Raw genomic sequence first — 19,683 nt, 5'->3', positions numbered from 1 at the left:
GAGGCTCACTCAGAGCTCTTTGAGCTCTGTTTTGGAATAATTCTGTTCTGTGTGCTCAGAGACAGGTTTGGGAAGCTTTGAGGTTGTAGCCAGTGAAGCTACTTCACTGGAATAGTTTCAGCTACAGCAACACCATGGCTGTTAAATGCAGCAGCTATATTACAACAGAAAAAGTAACAAAAACATCTACTGTTCAGTAACATAAAAAGGAAATGCTTAAAATATTACTGCAAACCACTTGATTAAGTAAATGCATTGCAAGTCTTTACTGATACATGAAAGCCACATTACATCACAAAATGATCAAATAAAGTCTAATAAAGTCATAGTTTCACTTCTCTCCTTCTATTTGTATGCTCTCTCTATCTATCTATCTATCTATCTATCTATCTATCTATCTATCTATCTATCTATCTATCTATCTATCTATCTATCTATCTATCTATCTATCTATCTATCTATCTATCTATCTATCTATCTATCTATCTCAGAGCATGTTAGGTTTTTTTTTTGACTAGTATTCAAAGAAAAATGGCTTCTTCAGTTTTTCACCCACACAGATACAGAGAGACTGTAAAGAGACAGTGAGTCTTACCTTCTTGGTGGGCATCTTTAGCTTCATTAACTCGGCCTCTCGACAGAGAACGTTCCAGGGAGCATGAATCTTCACAAAGCCCACCCCTTGAATCTTGGCCTAAGAGACATACAACATACAAGTGTGGCTCAGCCGTACACAACTTACATATGTTTGGGCATCATCAGCAGTATATATCAGGAACTTTTAAATATGTATAGGAAACTGCGTGTCAATCAGCAGTCATAATTCTACTCCAGTGCAAACTGTGACACAGCACACTCATATTGAAATGCATTTCAAGAATAAAACATGAAAGGGTGAAAAAACTACACTCAAGGGGTGAAAAGCAACGCTGCAAAGGGCCCTCTAGGATGTCCTCCTTGTAGATAAAATATGAAAAAGCACCCTTGACAGTGGCCCAATGTACAAGAGCAATGAAGTGCCCTCATCCAGCATAAAAACCTGATGCAGTGCCATAGGCCACCCTACACGCTGGAAAATTAGCCGGCTTCTTCATGCCTCTGAATGGTTAAATAGTTCATAGTTCTATGTGTAGTAGTTATACTTCTAATCTGAGTCATGAAGTAAAACAACTGTGCGCCTTTGTGCCACAGTAAGTCGTGCTGAGGTGCTGTATGACGTTAGACAGATGAACACTTTTGCAAAACCACACTTGTACAGGAGAGACCATGCACCATGGATATTGAAGTGCTTTGTGCTTCCATGCGTCCATTCCACCTGCCTCGGGAAATTCTGCATATTTTTGTGACTGTGGGTCACATTCATCTAAAGGCAAACAAGAGCATATACTCAGAACTGGTCCCACAGACTGTGCAGAAACTACTGTCGCTGTCTCCTGAATTACATGTGACAAAGACCACAAACACCACGGATATGTGTAATGACTTTAGACGTCCAACCCTGTCAACACTAAAATTATTGGTCAGGATGTAAAAATCATTGAATTGTACAAGTACAAGAGTATAATTCATAATAAGCCGAGCTTTGATTGTAACTCCAATATGCTGAGCAAAAAAAGCCAGCAGCGCCTTATTTGTGAGAGGAGGCAGGCTAAGTTCTGTGTTGACGAGTCTTTGATGACTTCTCAGATGCTTTATTGAGTCTATTTTTACTTTCTCTTTTATCCGTTGATATGCTTCTCTCAATCGTAAACAGAAAAACACATTTCCGAAGGTGATCAAGGCCTGCAGAAATATCATGGGTAATCAACAGAGAAGTCTGTCTGATTTATTTAACCAACAGTTTTTTCAAGAAAGCAGAATCCATCCTGTCTGACAGCACCTGCCACCTGCACCTCCACTTCCACACCTTCAGGTTCCTCCTTCAAATACCCACTAGCCAAAACCAACAGATGCAAATACTCCTTTATACCCTCATTTCACTGCAAAACACTGATATTATGCACAGTGTTAATCAGCCAGTTGTTTCACAATAGCACTACTGTCAGTGATCACCTAAATATCAAAAAATGTGTTGGTCACACATGTTTGCCCTTTGCCCAGTTTCAGGAAAATAGGTATGTATGGTACTTGCACCCCCTGGTCAGCCCTTTCAAGTCACTGCTGTGGAAAGTCTTATTTTCTATTTATATGCTGGCATTAGGACATCTTATACATGGGCAAAATATCAGTTAACACTTTTACACCACTGATACACAGATATATCTATGCTGCAACCCTGCAAATAGTTTTGCAGAAATTGCCTTCTAAATTGTTGAAGACGTTCAGAAGCAGATGTCTGTAGTTGAATATAAATAAAGCTGAGGCCACGTTCACACGTGTCTTAAAAAGCTGTTTACTTGTGAAAACAACTTCAATCCAGACAGACGATCATATCAAACATGACACAGGGTGTTTTTCAGAAAGCAGATTTTCCTTCCTTATCTGCAGCATTGGTTGATAAAGATGTGTGATGCAAAGTTACTTGTATATGAAGAGAAGAAAAGAAGGTCTTTAACGCAAACAACACTCTAAAAAATGTGTTGTAACTGTTGGATTTGTTTGTTATCATCTGGCGTCAACTCTCACCTGGCTGTTCACACAGTTTACCTGTGCGATTAGGGATTATCACAGTAGTTTTGTCTGCTTCCTTTCAATTTGCCTGTGAAATAAAGTGGTTAGAGAAACTGTTGGTCAGTACAGAATATAGTATATATAATATAGTACTGAATATCTGACAGCTTGTTTCTTGACCCAGCAGACTTCTTTTTAGTGACTTCGCTGTGTTACCAGTTCTCAGCTGTTAATGTAGTGAATACAATGTCCCCAGAACTGATAGAAAGGGCAAAATCAAAAAATAAGACCAAAGTTCTTATACAGAAGAATTATCCTTAAAACAAATTTTACAATCAAAGTAACCCTTTGCCTCTCTAATTTCAAGAATAACCTATTTTTAATGACTATTATTAGCTGAGTAATCACACTTTTTTCATCATCTGCAGATGAAGAAGTGTCACTTCATTGTCTTCCTATTCATGTCAGATCATATTTTAAAGTGCTTCTCATGTCTTAGAAAAATTATAAATGGGCTCGCCCCTTCATATCTGTCTGACCTCATTAAACCTTATATCTGTCCTCTGCATTACGCTCTTAGAATACAGGACTCCTGTCTGTCCCTGGAGTCAGAGAGAAGTCAGCTGGCTGCAGGGTCTTTTCCTATCGAGCCCCTCCTTCAAGCAGGTGGGTCTCAGTCTCATTAACCCTTAACCCCAGTACTTCTCTTTTTTTTTTGCTCAGGCTCCTCTCTGTTGAAGCATCGGCTGTCCTGGAACCTCTCTCCATCTATCTGGGGACACCCAAAGCTGCTCATATGCACATATGGTTTTATTCTACATGTATCTGTAACTTTGGCATGATAATTTGTCTGTCACTCACTGGGTTATTTTGTTCACAAATCCCTTGACTATTTCCTCGGTTCATCTGTATAGCCGTATAATGGATAAAATGTGGTTAAATATGTATTTCCTTAAGAGTGCGTGATTTACAATTGACCATGAATGCATCACCATGCATTTCTTTGCAATGTGGAGAGGTGTTAAACTCTAACCTGCTAGTTTGCATCTTACGCTGATGTTTGTTTGAGTGTTCTTCTAATTAGTCAGTCAAGAGGCAACGTCAAGTTCCTTGGTTTCTGATTGGTTAGGGGCGGGATAACAACGTCAGATTGAGGGCAAGGGTTTGTGTGTGCGTCTTGGGCATTGTTTACGCGTAGCAGGGTATTTTGGAAAACAGATATTTTGGCCCCTCCTTTTTCAAAATTATGTTATTAGTAACTATAATAATTATGTTATTTAATAGCATCATGCACACAATATCGTTTTCAAAAATGTTGTTGTTTACATGAACCCGGATAAATACGTCGTCGAGCGCCATCATAACTATGCCAAACCTATGGGGGCAAGTGTGAACAGGTCGCTCAAATCACGTTAAGTATTTTCAATCGCATGTTGTGTAACACATAACCGGTGTTTTCAGAAATCTCCACTATGGCCGGAGTTTTTAAAAATGAACGTTTTCCGTAAAAAAACCTCTGCGTGTAAAAAAGAGGCCAAACTGCATGAAAACATATGCATTTTCTCTAAGTGTAAACATAGCCTTGGTCTGTCGTGTCCTGGCAGTCTCACGTAGTGAGGAGAGGGACAACGCTCTGATATTGAGCGCGTCAGTATGTGGTCTCTGAACTTTAATAACAGTTACAGTGAAGTGATCAGGCACAGAAAGTCACTCTCGCTGAGTGATGGCAAACTGAGGCTTCCTGAACCACTGAAGCTTCGCAGCCCATTGGTTTGCCAGACGGTTCACTACCCAAAGCTTCATTTCTTCTCACTAGTGACACCTGCTGTGCAAAGAAATAAAACTAATTTTGCTCATCACCTAGCTGGACACTTTTTCTGTGATTGTATATAATAAAGCATTAATCTTTGTCACAGTTCTCTCACACGCACATGTTTATGCTCATTTGTAAAATAATTTTTTGATTACAGATGCCTGTATGAACACAACAAATAAGACTTTGTTTTTGTGCTTAGCGCAGGGATGTGGGACTGGGAATGTTACATAGGAGACACTGTTTCATTGGGTGGTGGATGAGAATGCTCATTGGTTTTTATTTAGAAAAATAAGTTTTTTATTAGTGTTGGGGCTCAGACGGTTCCCCTTCTTAGAAACAAGCTCTCCAGGCTTAGAAAATACCCTTTCACATGGAACAGAAGATGCAGGACAACATAAACACATGAGAGCCAGCTGGTAAAGGCGGGGATGTTGGTGTTTTTGTCTACTCCAGTAGACAAGGGATCTTCTGTTCTGTTCGGTTCACCCCTGCTAAATAATGATCCACTTCCACTGCGGCATCTGCTGTGTCACTTGAGCTTCTTCTACTTTGATCCACTGTTGTGTCCAGCAGATGCCAAAGGTCATCTAATAAATGTTAAAAGAAAAAAACATTAACAGTGGCTCACATTACTACCAATTAATGTTAATTTTGACAAAACAAAGAAACAGACTACTTACTGTTGTTCATGGATGTTGTTGATGTTGAAGATGTTGCTGAAGAGGCCGCGACCTGAGTTGGGGTGTTTGCCACTGGCAGAATTTACTGCAGAGTTGCTGATAATCTTGGCACATTCATACTTCAGCCTTGTAACAGCCTCTTGAAGTCTCATCTGACTTAAGAAGCCCAGTTTTTTAAACCTTTGGTCCAGTAAGTGGGTAATGTTATCACAATTTGTGATTCAACTGTTGTGATGATGTGCAAATAAAATCTAATCATTCACATATACCTTGTTGTGAGCAACCATGTCCCAGACAGGAGAAGACTTCCTCTTTCTTAGAGGCTCCATTGAAAGAGAGGATGAAATATCACAGTGTACAACACTGTAACCCTCCAGCTAGGTTTGGTGTAATTGTATGTGCTCTAACTAACAGAGGCTAATACTAATAATAATACTATGACTAATGATAATAATTGTTATGATGGCACTAGTACTGATCTACCTATATAACCTACTTCACTCAATAATAATCTATTTATATAATCTACTGAACTCGCTACCGACACGCTGAAACACTACAACCACACTACCATAAACGGCAACACACCCTCAGAGATGCGTGCGTTTTGAACCCGCTTTGTACAGGAGCGATACTCAGAATGAGACAGTTCGGTCACCCACACAAACCGAGGCCTCGTTTGTCATCAGTCACGTGATTTCCACAAGAATGGTATAAGCCTCGAATCGGGGCTTCATCTGGCAGTGCCAGACTGGCACACCACCTTTTGCTCGACAGACACTCCAATGTTTGAGCATTCAGCCAACGTCAAGCTAACAGCTGAGCTAACAGCCGAGCTAACATCGAGCTAGCACGAAGCAGCCTTGGACGTCATTAGCCTGGAGGCTAACGACCAGCTTCCATCAATTTAGCGCTTTGAACTTTGAACTGTATTAACCGAAGTGCTAGCCGTTGGCCAGACATGAGGAAAAAGTGTTTTTGCTGGCATATTTATTTTTCTTATTAAAGTGTGGGCCCACAAACATTGTATTAGAATTGTTGTGTTGAATATTGGATTTGGTGATGTTTTAAGTGCTTTTAATGCACATTTGCTATACATAAGAGTAATTTGAGTTTAATGGCGGTTTAAAGTCATTTTCATTTTCATTATATATTATATTTCAAGTGTGTAAAGCACTTTATGAGCCTATTGTGGTAGCTTTACTAATATTTAAGAGTATGCAACACAGAAGTGAAAAAAATACACCTGGTCTGTTTGTTAATAAGGGATTTTCATAAATTAAATTTTTATTTTTATTTTTGCATAAGTTTAGACCTATATTTTTTGTTTTTATTTATTTATTTTTTTACATCCTTGCTTGTGCCTCAGACGGTGCTCCTGCCAAGGTTGGCAGGTACCTCGGTTTCACCACTCTCTTGAAGGAGCAGGCACCACACATACTGACAGTCCACTGTGTGCTGCACCATCACACAACCTGGTGAACAAAAACATCAGCCCTCCACTTCACGAGTCCCTGAATGTGGCAGTCACAGCCATCAATTAAATCGAGGCCCATCCATTGAACCACCGGCTGTTCAGGCAACTATGTGGGGAGAATAATGAGACATTCGAGTGCCTGTTGCTGCATGCTGAGGTGCGCTGGCTGTCCAAGGGCAAGTGCATTGCTCGTTTATGCAAGCTATTCAACACAGTCCTGAATTTTTTCAAGGATGCCAATGCATCTCTCAGGGAGAAGGTGCTATCCTGCTGCTGCAATGTCTTCTACCTGGCTGACATATTTGAGAACATGAACGAAGTCACTCTCAAGCTGCAGGGGAATGGAGTGACTCTGGTCCACTCCAAGGCCATCATCCTCAGCTTGCTCGCCAAGCTGGAACTGTACAGACAGAGTGTAGACTGCCGTCAGTTCACTCATTTCCCACAGCTGGCTAAGGTTATTATCATCATTATATTTATTATCATCATCATCATCATTATTAGGATTTTTGCTATTTATAACCTATTATTGCTGTAGTTGTAATTATAGATAGGCTACAGTTGTGGTTATCCTGAGGCCCACCTATTTTTAAATTCACCAATGATAAATCATGTGTCACCTAAACTAAAATAGCCCAAAAATACACTTGTAGAATACATTTGTGGTTTATTCCTGTCTCTGGTGTCTGATGAGCTGACCAATGACCACCTGGTCCGTGACACCAACCACTTGAGGGCAATACAAGCTAACATGGAAATCCGCTTCAGGGATCTCCAGAATCTCGCTGTCCCAGACTGGGTGGTGAAGCCCTTCCAGGCTGATGTCATGGAATGCGAGGCCAGAATACAAGAACATCTTACTGACCTCCAAAGCAACGAAGAGGCCCAGGCAACCTTCCATGTGTCCAGCTGGCCTGAGATGTGGGGAACATACAATCAGCGTTACCCTGCTCTTTGGGACAAGACCCGGCTCCTTCCTCTCGCATTTCCCGCCCTCTTCCTCGTTCAGCAGGGCTTCAGCCAGGTCCTGCGTATGCAGTCCAAATATCGCAACTGGCTAAATCTGGTTGCCTTGGGCGTGCTCAGGCCGAAACAAACTTCTCTTCATCCCTTGGTGAAGAAGCTGGCTGAAAACCACCAAGCACAGGGCTCGCACTAAAGCGCAGTTCTCTGACCCGACGCAAATAACACGCAGAAATAGTTTGCGCGTGTTAAAAAGCCTTTTTTTTAACAGCTTAGCAGTTAGGCTACCGTTGATGTCAGTTAAGCCAATTTACTATGTTCTCAAGTTCAATCAGTGAAGGAGCCTAATTAATGTTGGAATTTGATAATAAATATATGTTCAGCCAATAAAAAGCGTAACCTTCATTATCAAGCTGTGTTAAATTTGACGGGGTTACAGTGGCTATGAATACAGTGTGTAGGCCTACATTTCAAATAGGTCAGTGAAATACACAATTTCAATCATAAATATCAATATACAGGGGTTCCAACTGCTTTCTCGTTGATGGGGGGCGTCTAATAGATTTTATCAGACCTTGATGATTTTCATCAAATCAGGCTCCCATGCTGACGCATAAATGTTGTTTCATGGATTAATTAAACAGGACCATTACACTCCACTAATTCCTCCACATAAAACTGAAGTTTTCACCTGCTGCTGCTTTTCTTCCCTCAGTGGATCCCCTCAGAGGCTTCAGTGGACGTTTATCATATGCTTCAGGTACATCATGATTTGTTTGCAAAGTCTGTTTCCATCAAAGTTTGTGGCATTTTGCTTTTATCAACAAACCAACTTTTCCTCCTTGTCATAACAAGTTTGCAGTATTTCAAAGTTTGTTTCAAATGTTCTGTATTTTCACGTATTTTTGCACCAATACAAATAAGGCATAAGAGCAGGTGGACGGAAAGCCACCTATAGTGTTTCCTACTTTAGGTCATTGTGCGCTAAAGTAGAAAAAAGGTAATATACTTGTGTGTACTTGTGCAAACTGTGTAAACCTTTGTAAAGGAATGTCTTTTCTGTCCATAGACTAGAATACAGGCACTATTAGATTTCAGGTGGAGTTGATAGTGTTTCTGGAAGGAATAAATGAATAAAGATATAAACTCACGTCCTCATCTTTCTCCAGCTCCAGCCCCATGTCTCTCAGTTTCCCCTCAAACTCCTCCCGCCTGAATGTCTTATGATCCTCATGGCCGCTGAAGGTCTCTCCTGGACATCCCAGCTCCACATCGGCCACTGGTGATGACGGCAGGGATGATGAGTCTCCTGCCCTTTGTACTTGATGATGTCGGAGATGTTTGTCAGGGGTCCTGGGACCGTGGCGCAGGCTGTGGGCAACTGCATTTTCAATGAGCAGGTGCGCTGACTGTCTGCTGGAGCGGCCTCCAGATGGCTTCTTCACAGGGTAGGTAAGGACGTAGTCGACACGCCGCTGGCCGTCTTCAAAATAGAGGCCATGCTGGCAGTGGGTGTTTTCCTCTGGGGTTAGAGCCTTCAGCAGCTGACAGCATGCACATGGGGACAGACAGGAAGAACTGATGATTATATATGCAGGAAACCACATGTAGACGCAGAGGTGTTTGTTTGTGTGTGCAGTTTTGTTAAAGCCACTGAAAATCCAAATCCACAATAGCTTAAGTATGTGATTTAGGATCTTATGTATACATTCATGTTGAAAATACTGTCACTTCAGTTTTTGTAAACTTTCTGGAAATTGGTTCTGTATTGGGTGTGGTGCTGCTCAGACATTTAGTGAAAAAATTGCACAATTACTTCCATGAAAAAAATCCATGTCAAAAATCCATTTGCCCCATCCAAACCTCTCTGCTCCCGCTCAATCTGCCTCTGAGTCTGAGTCAGTTTGTCTCTGCTGGCCAAACGTCCTTGAATTTTGCTTCATTTTTAGACTCTCCATATTATTTTGTACCTGGGTACATTTTGGTTATTTCAGACATTTTTAAATCCCCTTTTAACCCATATATTTTTAAGCATATTTAAATGTTTTTTATTGGTTCTAATAGATATATTCTCTGTTTAAACTTCATTTTAACCTCATACAGTTATATGACATATGCACCAATGTTGCAAATCCTGTCACTATTTCTGAAAGAAGTGATGTGAAGGTGTTGAAGACGAAGCTTCATGTGAGTATGGCCTACTAGTTTCTGTGATGGTTCCCACTTCAAGGAAAACAAATATCTTTCTGAAGAGGAATTGAGACTTTCACTTGTACTCTCTCTGATCATTTTGAAATATGTAGTCCTTTAGGAACCTCCCATAAGAAGCACAACATAAGAAATGTTCACTGGGTGTTGTTTGGTATTCTGTCTGTGTTAAGTCCACATTATCATCAGTTTACTTTAGTTAGGAGAGACTTTGTTCTAACAAAGTAAATCTTTCCACCTGCCTTAGCAGATGATATGGTGCCACAGCTGGCCAAAGTTTCAAAATTCAACGTACAGCCATGGTTTATGGGTAATTTTCCAACCCTCTGGAAGTCTGCAGAGGGTCTGCTTGAGGCCCATTGGAGATGAATTGTGATGTTAGACAGCCCAAGACTTCCTGTAAATGTGCTCAACTTGCTTGTTTGCAAGTGCAGTGAAGTCCAGCCTGAACGCCTAGCTCCATAAAGGACATGTTGCTGATCTCAAGTGATGGTGCCAGACATACAATACGAGGTGTTGATGGTCTAAAATGGACATAATTCCTTGGATACCAGGCTGTAATACTGCAAAGTGGCCCACCAAGATCTAAGCTATGACAGCAGCAGTTTCTCTCTGACATGCTTATTCAGATTCATCTTTATATCAATGTTGAAAATCACATTTTGTCATGAGCTGGTCATTTTGAATAAGGTAAGTGATGAATGCACCAGCTGCTTTGTAGACAGATTGCACTTTTATTTCACGACTGTGGTTGTGGAATCCAATTTAGTGTACAGGAAATTACATTCATCACCAACTTGTTTGAGTGGAAGTTTCTAAGTTTATATAGATAGAGCTCTGACATCAATCCTGAGCTCCAGGCGCAGCTACGTGGCAGGCTGTCAGTTGCTGGCTGGCTCACTGTGTGTGAAAGCAGCTGTGCAATTCACGCTTTGGCACACTGCCGTATTTTTCAGCCATGGCAGGGAGCACTGTGACCTCTGAATTTCCAACGAATTTTAGTAAATTAGATGGATTAGATTACATGCTGAATGAAAATGAGGATTTTATGCTAATAGTAGAGCATCAGAGTGCAGTTTGGTGCTGTAGTCGAGGTGGCAGCTGCCACACACCCTGTGGTGTGTGAATTATGAGATGTGTCATGACCTGAGCCTATTACAGTATTTCCTCATCTGAAGTCTATTCATAAAGTCTGGCTGCAGATCTGAGGGGAGGTGTCTACAGATCAAACTACATAGAAAGCATCCACCAATATTTAAAGAGGAACTCCACCCATTTTCACTTGAAGATCAGTTTACTAGTCCAGAGCAGGGCTGGGTTCTGAAAGCTGGTCGCATGCTGGATCTAGTTCGCGCTTGGCAACATACCTGGACGATCTTAACTCTGACCTTAACAAATCTCATATATGACCCTTTTCTCCTGTAGAGCAAAGAGCAACGTCGAAAACATTCAAACAGCAGCGTCTCATTTTTTGTGGGCACCAATGGCTGTTAAAAATGACAAACATCAACAGTTTATTATATTAATATGTAATGTAATATTAATGGTACGCAACTCTGGAGGAGCTTTTTCAAGTCTGAGAAGCAGCATTTCAAAGATATAACATGTTGCATTTCTGCATTAAAATGTCTGAAAACGACGAGACATCTGTCATATAGTTTGTTGACGTGTTTATTTACATTATGAGAAAATGTTTCCAACAATGTTCAAATGCAGGGAAATATGTAATTTTGTTCAAGGTTAGGGTGTATTTCATTTGGTCACTGATTGCATTGACTTCTTGGGAACCATGAGCTGTAACGTCAGGGAGTGAGGGAGAAAGTCAGCTAAAGTGATTAAATGTCACTTGAATAAAACTTGAATATATTACCTCGGCTTTTAATATTCCTGCCCGAGTCACGTTAGATAGATTTTTATCAGCAGTGGTTGTTGTTCAACCATGAAGCCAACAACTCCCATAATCCCATGCTACTTCACCACATAGTCAAACATCTTTTATTGTCGTTTTGATTGAGAGACCCCTAGTGGCAGAAATTACACACTGCGCATTTAACAGGAAGCTTGTGTTACAAACCTAGTTTGAGCAGAGGACAGTCACCAGGCTGAGAGGTTTGAATTAAAAGGTTCTGTTGGTTGCATTTATGGGAAATAGAGGATTTTTTAGACATCAGCCCTTATGAGGGACTAAAAGTCAGGCCTCTGGTGCTTTGATTTTGACTTTTCCTTTTAAAATATGTCTCTTGCGACTCTATGAACACTCTTCAACACTGGTGTCATCCTCACTGTATGACTGATTCTGAGAGTAACTCTGACACCCGAGTTATCTTCAGAGCCTCCACTCTTATTGCCAACACAATACCAGAGTTTCACTTCCAGTACCATAACATTGTTTTGAATGCCTTACATGTGATAATCATATATTTTTTTTCCATAAAATCCTTTAGAGATAAGTTATTAAAAGTCAAGTGTTAAATGTTTGAACAAAAGCGCTAACAATCAGTAACTACTTCATCAAGGAATTAATCTATGAGTCTGACAAGATGTTTTGTGCCAGTTTTTCGTACAACCCTGATCAAGATGGGCTATTTTGGTGGCTGAATAACAAATCAGTGGCCTGTACACTGCTGAATCCAATCCACATGTATATCACGTGTTTGGTTGTGAAAATAGCAGTGTTATTGCATCCTAAGAACATCTGTCAGCTGTCAGGGACTAAGGTCACAAGAAAGGGACACTGATCATGGAGACACTCGCAAGGGACACTGCCCACACACACACACACACACACACCAGCAGCACTGCAGAGAATAACACTGCAAATGCCAGGCACAACAGTCAGGTCATTAGCAGTTCAAGTGATAATTGTGTGTTCAAGTGTGCCAGAATACTTGTTTTATAATATGCACCATCACCATGTCCATGTAAGACCTTTGTCAGCCGCTGCTCCTGAGGTCGACAGTTAACTTTCAATCTCAACTTTTGAGCCAGCGTGGACAACTAGTCACGCACCATTTCACGACAACTGACTCTATCAACTGAAGACGACTGTGTGATATGATTGACAAGTGGTTTGATTCTAAGAGTTCTTGGTTTGTTTGTTTGTTTGTTTGTTTGTTTGTTTGTTTTTTGTTTTTTGTTTATTTGTACATACAAATTATGATCAGATCTGTGTTTCATGGAGGCCACATATCCCAACATTTCTAGCTGTTGTAATCTTCTTTCATGAGCTCCCTGCTCCTCAGACCACCAGAGAGGAGTCATCCTTTAAGTGTGAGTTCTACTGTCAACAAGAATGAACTTTGTTTTGACGTTCTTTGTGGATTGAGGCAACAGCGCTGCTGCAAGGTGACATGTCATCAACACTATCTGGGGGATCAAATAATAAATGACTCCATGTTTGCAATTCCTTGTTTGTGAGTCAGTAGCGTGAAATATTTAAACAGAAGAATGTTTTATGTTTTTTCTGCACTATTCAGTCAAATGAGAAGAGCTATTCCATGTCGTGTGTTTCATTTTGGACATATTTCCCCAAGAGTCAGCTTGACATGTTTGTTTTCTTTGGAAACTTTGGGATCTCCACAACATAGTTTGAAAAATATGTGGCCAAACAGCCTGAGTTTATTTTAACTTACACAACAAGAGTTCAGTGAGGTTCAAGAGGTTAAAAGTGTTATGTCAAACTGTACTTTATGTACTCTTGTAAGAATACAAGAAATTTGTAGCTCTTAAAATAATGAGGTTTTGTTTTGTTTTGCAATACTTGCACCCCAATCACAGTATACTTACTGTATTAGTACTACAACAAGTATCTGTAAACAAACATTCATACTGTTTCCATCCCTACCTGGACCAGTTTCCTTCATTGGCTCTGTCTGTTTTGTCTTAACTGTCCTTTTACTCGCCTCGCTGTCAGTCCCTGTCTGCTCTGTCTGTCTCATGTGGAGAAACTCACCTTAAACTTGCCGTGGAAGATGACGTCTTTTAAAAAATGTGGAACCTGTTGTTCAGACCTGGAGGCTGGAGACTGATCAACTCCCACTTCTGCTTCCTCAGACCTGGAGTTTGGGGACAGACTGACTCCCACGGCTGCTTCTTCAGACCTGGAGGTTGGGGACAGATTGACTACCACTTCTGCTTCCTCAGACCTGGAGGCTGGAGAGAGATCGACTCCCACGGCTGCTTCCTCAGACCTGGAGGCTGGGGACAGATTGACTCCCACGGCTGCTTCCTCTGTCATTGTCCAGTCCCAGACGGTAAAAAGCAGAAATAAACAGATGTGGTGAAGAGTTGCCTCCAAACAGAATAGTCCAATTTGTACTCCTCCTTCTCTATGTCTCTGTCTCCTGTTTGAAATGTCTCATTATATAACAGCGTCTGACATTAACAGCCCCTCTTCTCCCTCTTCTCTTATTTTCTTGTGTCTTGCCACTTTTCAGAGCCTTCGCTCGCCTCCCTTTAAAGCTCTGCGTGGAGCTCTGGTTCTGTCTCAGCGTGGAGTGGTTGAAGTGAGCCTGCAGCCTTGTTACTTGAGAAGCCGTCTGCGAGCCAAGATCTAAACTTAGACAACGATAAAACTCTGATGAACACAAGGTGCCCTCCCTCACTCTTTCTGTCTCTACTCAACTGTAATCACTGCAAGATCAGCCACCCCAATACACACCAAACAGTCTCTCTTCCTCTCCCTCCCTCTTCCTTGCCAGTGGCACATCGCCACTGATGTCAGTGAAAAAGGAGAGGGAATGCTATAGTTTTGGTCCAGCTCAAACAATATTACAAAATAAAAATAACACAGTGCACAGGGTCATTATAACCAGTAAAGTACTGCCACAGGACATAAAACACAAAAATGCATCAAATGAATGCGTCTGCTGAGGAACAGACAGCTTTAGTACCACTTAGGACAGTCCTGAGAATGGGAAATCATAGCTTGATCTTTCATTTACAGCCACAGCACCGCAGGAGGCACTGCTGCCAGTCTGCTTTGAGACTTTTCAAGTAAGTTGAGCTCTTCTGTTGTCTACGTCATTCACTGTACGAATGAAAGTGAGAAGTACAGACATTTTTTTGTCATTGAAAGCACCACTGCTCAACAGGATCACATCAATAAAAAGCTGGCAGTGGGTTTCCAGTGACAGGGTAAGTCTGTGAGGGTATGTTTGAATTTGAGTTCTACTACTCGCACTGCTTCCATCATTTAAAAAAAAAAAAAAAAAAGTTTGACCTATGAACAATATTTGTCCCATATCTCAGGCTATATGATTTCCCTGGACACTTTAATATATTGAGTAGATATTTAATCATGCTGAGGTTATTGACCTTATTTGAACTGTGCCAACATTTAACAGCTCTGCACAGCTGTGCTTACTGTTGGTGCCAACAGCGCCTCATGTGGCTAAAGCTGGGACAACACAAAAAACATCTGCATTGGACAAAATCCTGCATTTGCAGAATCATCAAATATTGAGGTTTTCCTCGAGACGCTGGTGTGTCATTTTGCTATGAAGCGTCAAAGAAGAGATTCATTGTGATGATCTCACACCTCAGCTCACGTTATGAGTGACACCACATTGGCCTTATCCATCTTGGGTTTTTTTTGTGTTGGTCATTCAAATGAACATGAATGAATAAATGTAGCAGTGCAAACAAGGCAGTCAACATTAGGTGCAAAAAGACAACGTAAATGGCGAGGAAAAACAAAACGTGCAAAAAACAATACACAAGCTGGCTGTTGAAGGATCTTGTTGCCCGGGGTGAAAAGATGTTAGTGGGGAATCAGACATTAAAACAGCGCAGGGGGCTGCGTTGTTTAAGGTACAGGTGAGACATGAATACGATCCAGGAAGTCTCATGTCACAAATGTTACAAATTAATCCATCAGGAAGGTACGCTTGCATGTACTCGATCAGCTCCTTGCCGGATGACGTTGCATTGCAGCAACAGTAAGCCAGGTTGAAAAGCAGAATGACACAATTCCTAAACTCTTTTAGACCTACTTCAATTGAATACAATATAAAGACAATATATTTAATGTTCAAACTGATGAACTTACTTGTTTTTTATGTAAATATACACTCACTTTGAGTCTGATACCTGCAGCATGTTGCAAAAAAGTTAGGACAGAGGCATGTCATCATCATCATCATCATCATCATCATCATCATCATCATCATCATCATCATCATCATCATCATCACTCAGTGAGTGTCTGGGAACTGAGGACACTAATTGTTGAAGTTTTGAAAGTGACATTTTTTCCCCATTCTTGCTTGATATTCAGTTGCTCAACAGTCTGGAGTCTCTGTTTTCATTTTGTCTTCATAATGCACCAAACATCATTAAAAAGGAGGCAGGTTTTTTGCCGGCGCTCTCTTATAATGAAGCTAAAGCATTTCCAAAAACAGTCTGAAATGTGGACTCGTCAAACCACAGCACACTTTTCTACTTTGTGTCAGTCCATCTCAGATGAGCTCAGACACATCGGCAGTGTTTCTGGATATTGCTGATGTATAGTTTCCACTTGCATGGTGGAGTCTTGCATTGCATTTGTAACAAACTGTGTTTACCAATAATGATTTCTGAAGTGTTCCCAAGCCCATATATTAATATCTTTTACACAGTCATATCGGTTTTTAATGCAGTGCCACCTGAGGGATTGCATGTTGCTGCATTGAGCAGATTTAAAAAAAAAATCTGAATTGTAGCCATATTGGTTGACAAACACCATTTTTTGTCTTTTGTGTGCACATAAAGTTTGCACAATTACACAAAATGAGGCCCTGTGACAGTAGAATAAATAGAAAACAGGCCAAAAAAAGTCTTAGCATCACCGCAGCAAGTCCATTTCTCAAACTAAAATGATACAATAACTTCACTTTGACCAGGAAGAATAATGTATCTATCATCTGTATCCATCAGATCACAGAGCAAGAAATACACATGCTAATAATGATAATTTGATAACTGATAACTACAGATACAGGAAATGAAAGAAAGGTGGACGGTGACATTATCCAGGAGACGTTTCTAAAAAGGTTGACGGGACACTCTTTTCACTGTAGGAATGATAACACTGCTATGGTGCATAAAAATCTGGAATATAGACTAAATACAGTTTGAGTAATTGTCTTCATTACTGTCAGGTTTTACAGTTGAGCCCAGGAAACCTGTGACAATTTTCCTCAAGTACATTAAAAACTGACCAAAACATGAAGCTTGAAGTGAATTCTGTGTAGTTTCTCCTCTGTGAAGCTGTTCCAGGAAACTGTCCTTTCTTCCATGATTGTTTACTTTGTGAGAACTAAGATCCAGAAACTTTCTGTACAACCTCTTATTCCTGACACTTCAGTCCCACAAGCTTATGTAACAAAGCACCAACATCCGCACTCAGCTGTATTTTTAGATTTTAAGAGTTAAAAAATATACAGGGAATCAAGCAAAGGAAAGCAGAGACCTTGTAGAGCACATGCCGCCGGGCTCCCAAGGGATATCATGTGTCTGACTCGATGCTGGGAGCAAGATGTAGGGGCCAAAGGTCAGTTCTCACAGGAAACAGAAGGAAGTGGTGTTTGTGTTCACATACTGTAACTCAGCTTTTCCAACAACAATGGCCAAAATTTTGTGTACACCAGTCAAATTAAGTTTTGACAGATCTGGATTTTACATGTCAGTTTTGAGACCTCTTCAGGGTTCTGGTGTGGTGTTTGTTCAGAAGAGCCTCATAGCCTAATCAATCACAGGCTGGAGCACTAGAAAACTGAGTAACACAACAATATGGTGCAAAGAATCGTGTGTTTACTAAGGAATGCGTGAGAAGCAAGTCAAGTATGACCTGATGATTAAATATCCAGACCAAAGTGAAATTAGCAGGTACCTTTAAAGGCTGTGTAATGAGCAATAGTTGAGCAGCTATCTAGGCTGCAATCAGACGTTAGCAGTGCAATTTTGTTTGTTTGGTGCCTTGTTCAACAAGCTGTGGTGCAGGACAAGATGTGTGCTCATGATTCTAAATGAGATAAAAGGAGAGTTGAACAGAAAAGCTGAGCGGTGGGTTGTTGTTCAGATTCTGTGGCTCTTTGTTTGTGCGGCAGGCTGCTGTCTAGCTGTTAGTCAGTGTGACCGTCTGCTCTGCCTATGATAGAACGCTGTGGTCACTACAAGACTTTGAACGTGTCAGAAGAAGATCTACGTCTACAGATAATCCACTGAAGTAAAGCAAAAGTAGGAATTCCACCAGATGTGCCACGGTGTGTTTCAGAATCACCACAGAAGCAGCTCGTGTGTCTGTGGAGAATACGCGACTTCTCTATTCTTCATGGAAGTTGGGTCAAGCTGCAGGGTTCCCGAAACAGCAAAACTGAGAGAAGTGGCTCATACAAATGGCAGAACTGGCCCATATTAAGCTGATTGACAGCCTGTAAAAAAGCAATGACTGACCCAGTATTCTTCACATGTGACGTCCATTTATCTTCTCTATGTTTTGATCAGTATACATGAGTTGTTTTCTGTACAGGTTCATGGAGAGCAGGTGGCAGGAGGCAACAAACAGCCTGCTGCAGTAGAGGACCTGGGTTCGATTCCCGCTCTGGGCGCTGGTGGCGTGTCCTCCACCATGTGTGTGTGCTGTCTTCCGGAAGGACAGTCCAGGATGGGTCAAATGTGGAGAAATAATTTCACCTTAAGCATGCCGTGTGCATGTAGTCTGTTCATGTGATGTAGTGATAATAAAGAGTATGTTTCTTCATCTTCGTCTTCTTCTTCTTCTTCTTCTTCTTCTTCTTCTTCTTCTTCTTCTTCTTCTTCTTCTACTCCTGCTCTAATGATATAGTAGCTGCTTTACATGTAATGTATTTAATGGCCTTGATGGTTGGTTGATGGTTTACTTACATTTCTCTGTCACATAATGTTCAGTTAGTATTTATTAGTGATGGGCTGATGAAGCCTTATGAAGCTTTGGAGATGTGTGTCTTTGCTGAGAAAGATTCACAGCTTCAGGGCTTGAAATGCAGCACAGTGACATCTGCTGGTGTGTAGAATTTAGCAGCCCTTCAACACATTGCTGAGTTTAACATAATGTGCAATAAAAGTCCCAGAAGCCAGAGTGTTATTATAAAAATGGGTAATGTATGTATCACCTCTTTGAACAGTGACATGATGTAAAACCTGGGACACGACCCTCACTAGTAAATTTAAATCTTAAAAATAAAGCACAGTTTATTATTTACTTTATTCACAGTCAATGGAAAAATAAATTGTGTATGCATAATGTACAAAGTAGCAAAGCCAAACATTTTACATGAATTGTGCACATCACATCCTCCATTGTAGTAAAGGGTTTCTTGTTGAAGTGTCAGCTGGTCGCTGAGCTCTCACTGTGTTGTTTTCAGGTCGTCACTTGGCTGCTGTGGCTCAGACATCATGCCTCGTTGCAGGTAACTGTAGTGATGTGCTGCCTGCATGCAGGAAACAGATTGAGGTCACACCAACTTCATCTCAAATGTGTAGCTATGGCAACAGCTACATAATAATTATAACCAATTCAATTAATTACTGAAGAAGAATCTGACTGCACTGAACATTTGACTTCAGCTCTAACTTGTGACAGATAAACGCTTGTAAATACAGCCTTATCTTTGCAGGTGTGACTGTGCTCTCACAGTTTGCTGGCTTGAATTTGCAGATCTTGCACTTTAATCCTTTCCAAGCTCATGCAAAGTGCATGCACTCAGTCCAAAAACAAGATGTTAGTTCACAATATCCAGGTATCAGAGTGGAGGTGACTTAGTGCATCGGGGTCTGTGATCCAGTCATGGGCTGACAACTCTTATGGATCTATGTTGCAGCTTAGTTTGCCAAATACAGTTGCTTGATAATGCAATTCATTTTCTCCTTCTCCATCCTTTATCCTTCTCTTTTCCCATCCCCATCTCCTC

General features: G+C 40.9%; 1 protein-coding gene across 1 annotated transcript in view; it reads right to left on the bottom strand.

Annotated features, from left to right (window-relative positions):
* The window catches only part of LOC139337549 (anoctamin-1-like), a 42,522-nt gene extending 28,335 nt beyond the window's left edge, over positions 1-14,187 (bottom strand). Inside the window, exons 1-4 of the mRNA XM_070972180.1 lie at positions 13,707-14,187; positions 8,964-9,090; positions 8,698-8,867; positions 596-694 (exon numbers count right to left, since the gene is read on the bottom strand). Coding sequence (XP_070828281.1) covers positions 596-694; positions 8,698-8,867; positions 8,964-9,090; positions 13,707-13,991 — 681 coding nt within the window. The 5' untranslated portion in view covers positions 13,992-14,187. The remainder of the gene's footprint in view (positions 1-595; positions 695-8,697; positions 8,868-8,963; positions 9,091-13,706) is intronic.
* Between the last annotated feature and the right edge of the window lie 5,496 nt (positions 14,188-19,683).

The sequence above is a fragment of the Chaetodon trifascialis genome, chromosome 10, assembly GCF_039877785.1.
Source record: "Chaetodon trifascialis isolate fChaTrf1 chromosome 10, fChaTrf1.hap1, whole genome shotgun sequence".
Classification (NCBI taxonomy): domain Eukaryota; kingdom Metazoa; phylum Chordata; class Actinopteri; order Chaetodontiformes; family Chaetodontidae; genus Chaetodon; species Chaetodon trifascialis.
This window is presented reverse-complemented; position numbering and strand designations above follow the sequence as displayed.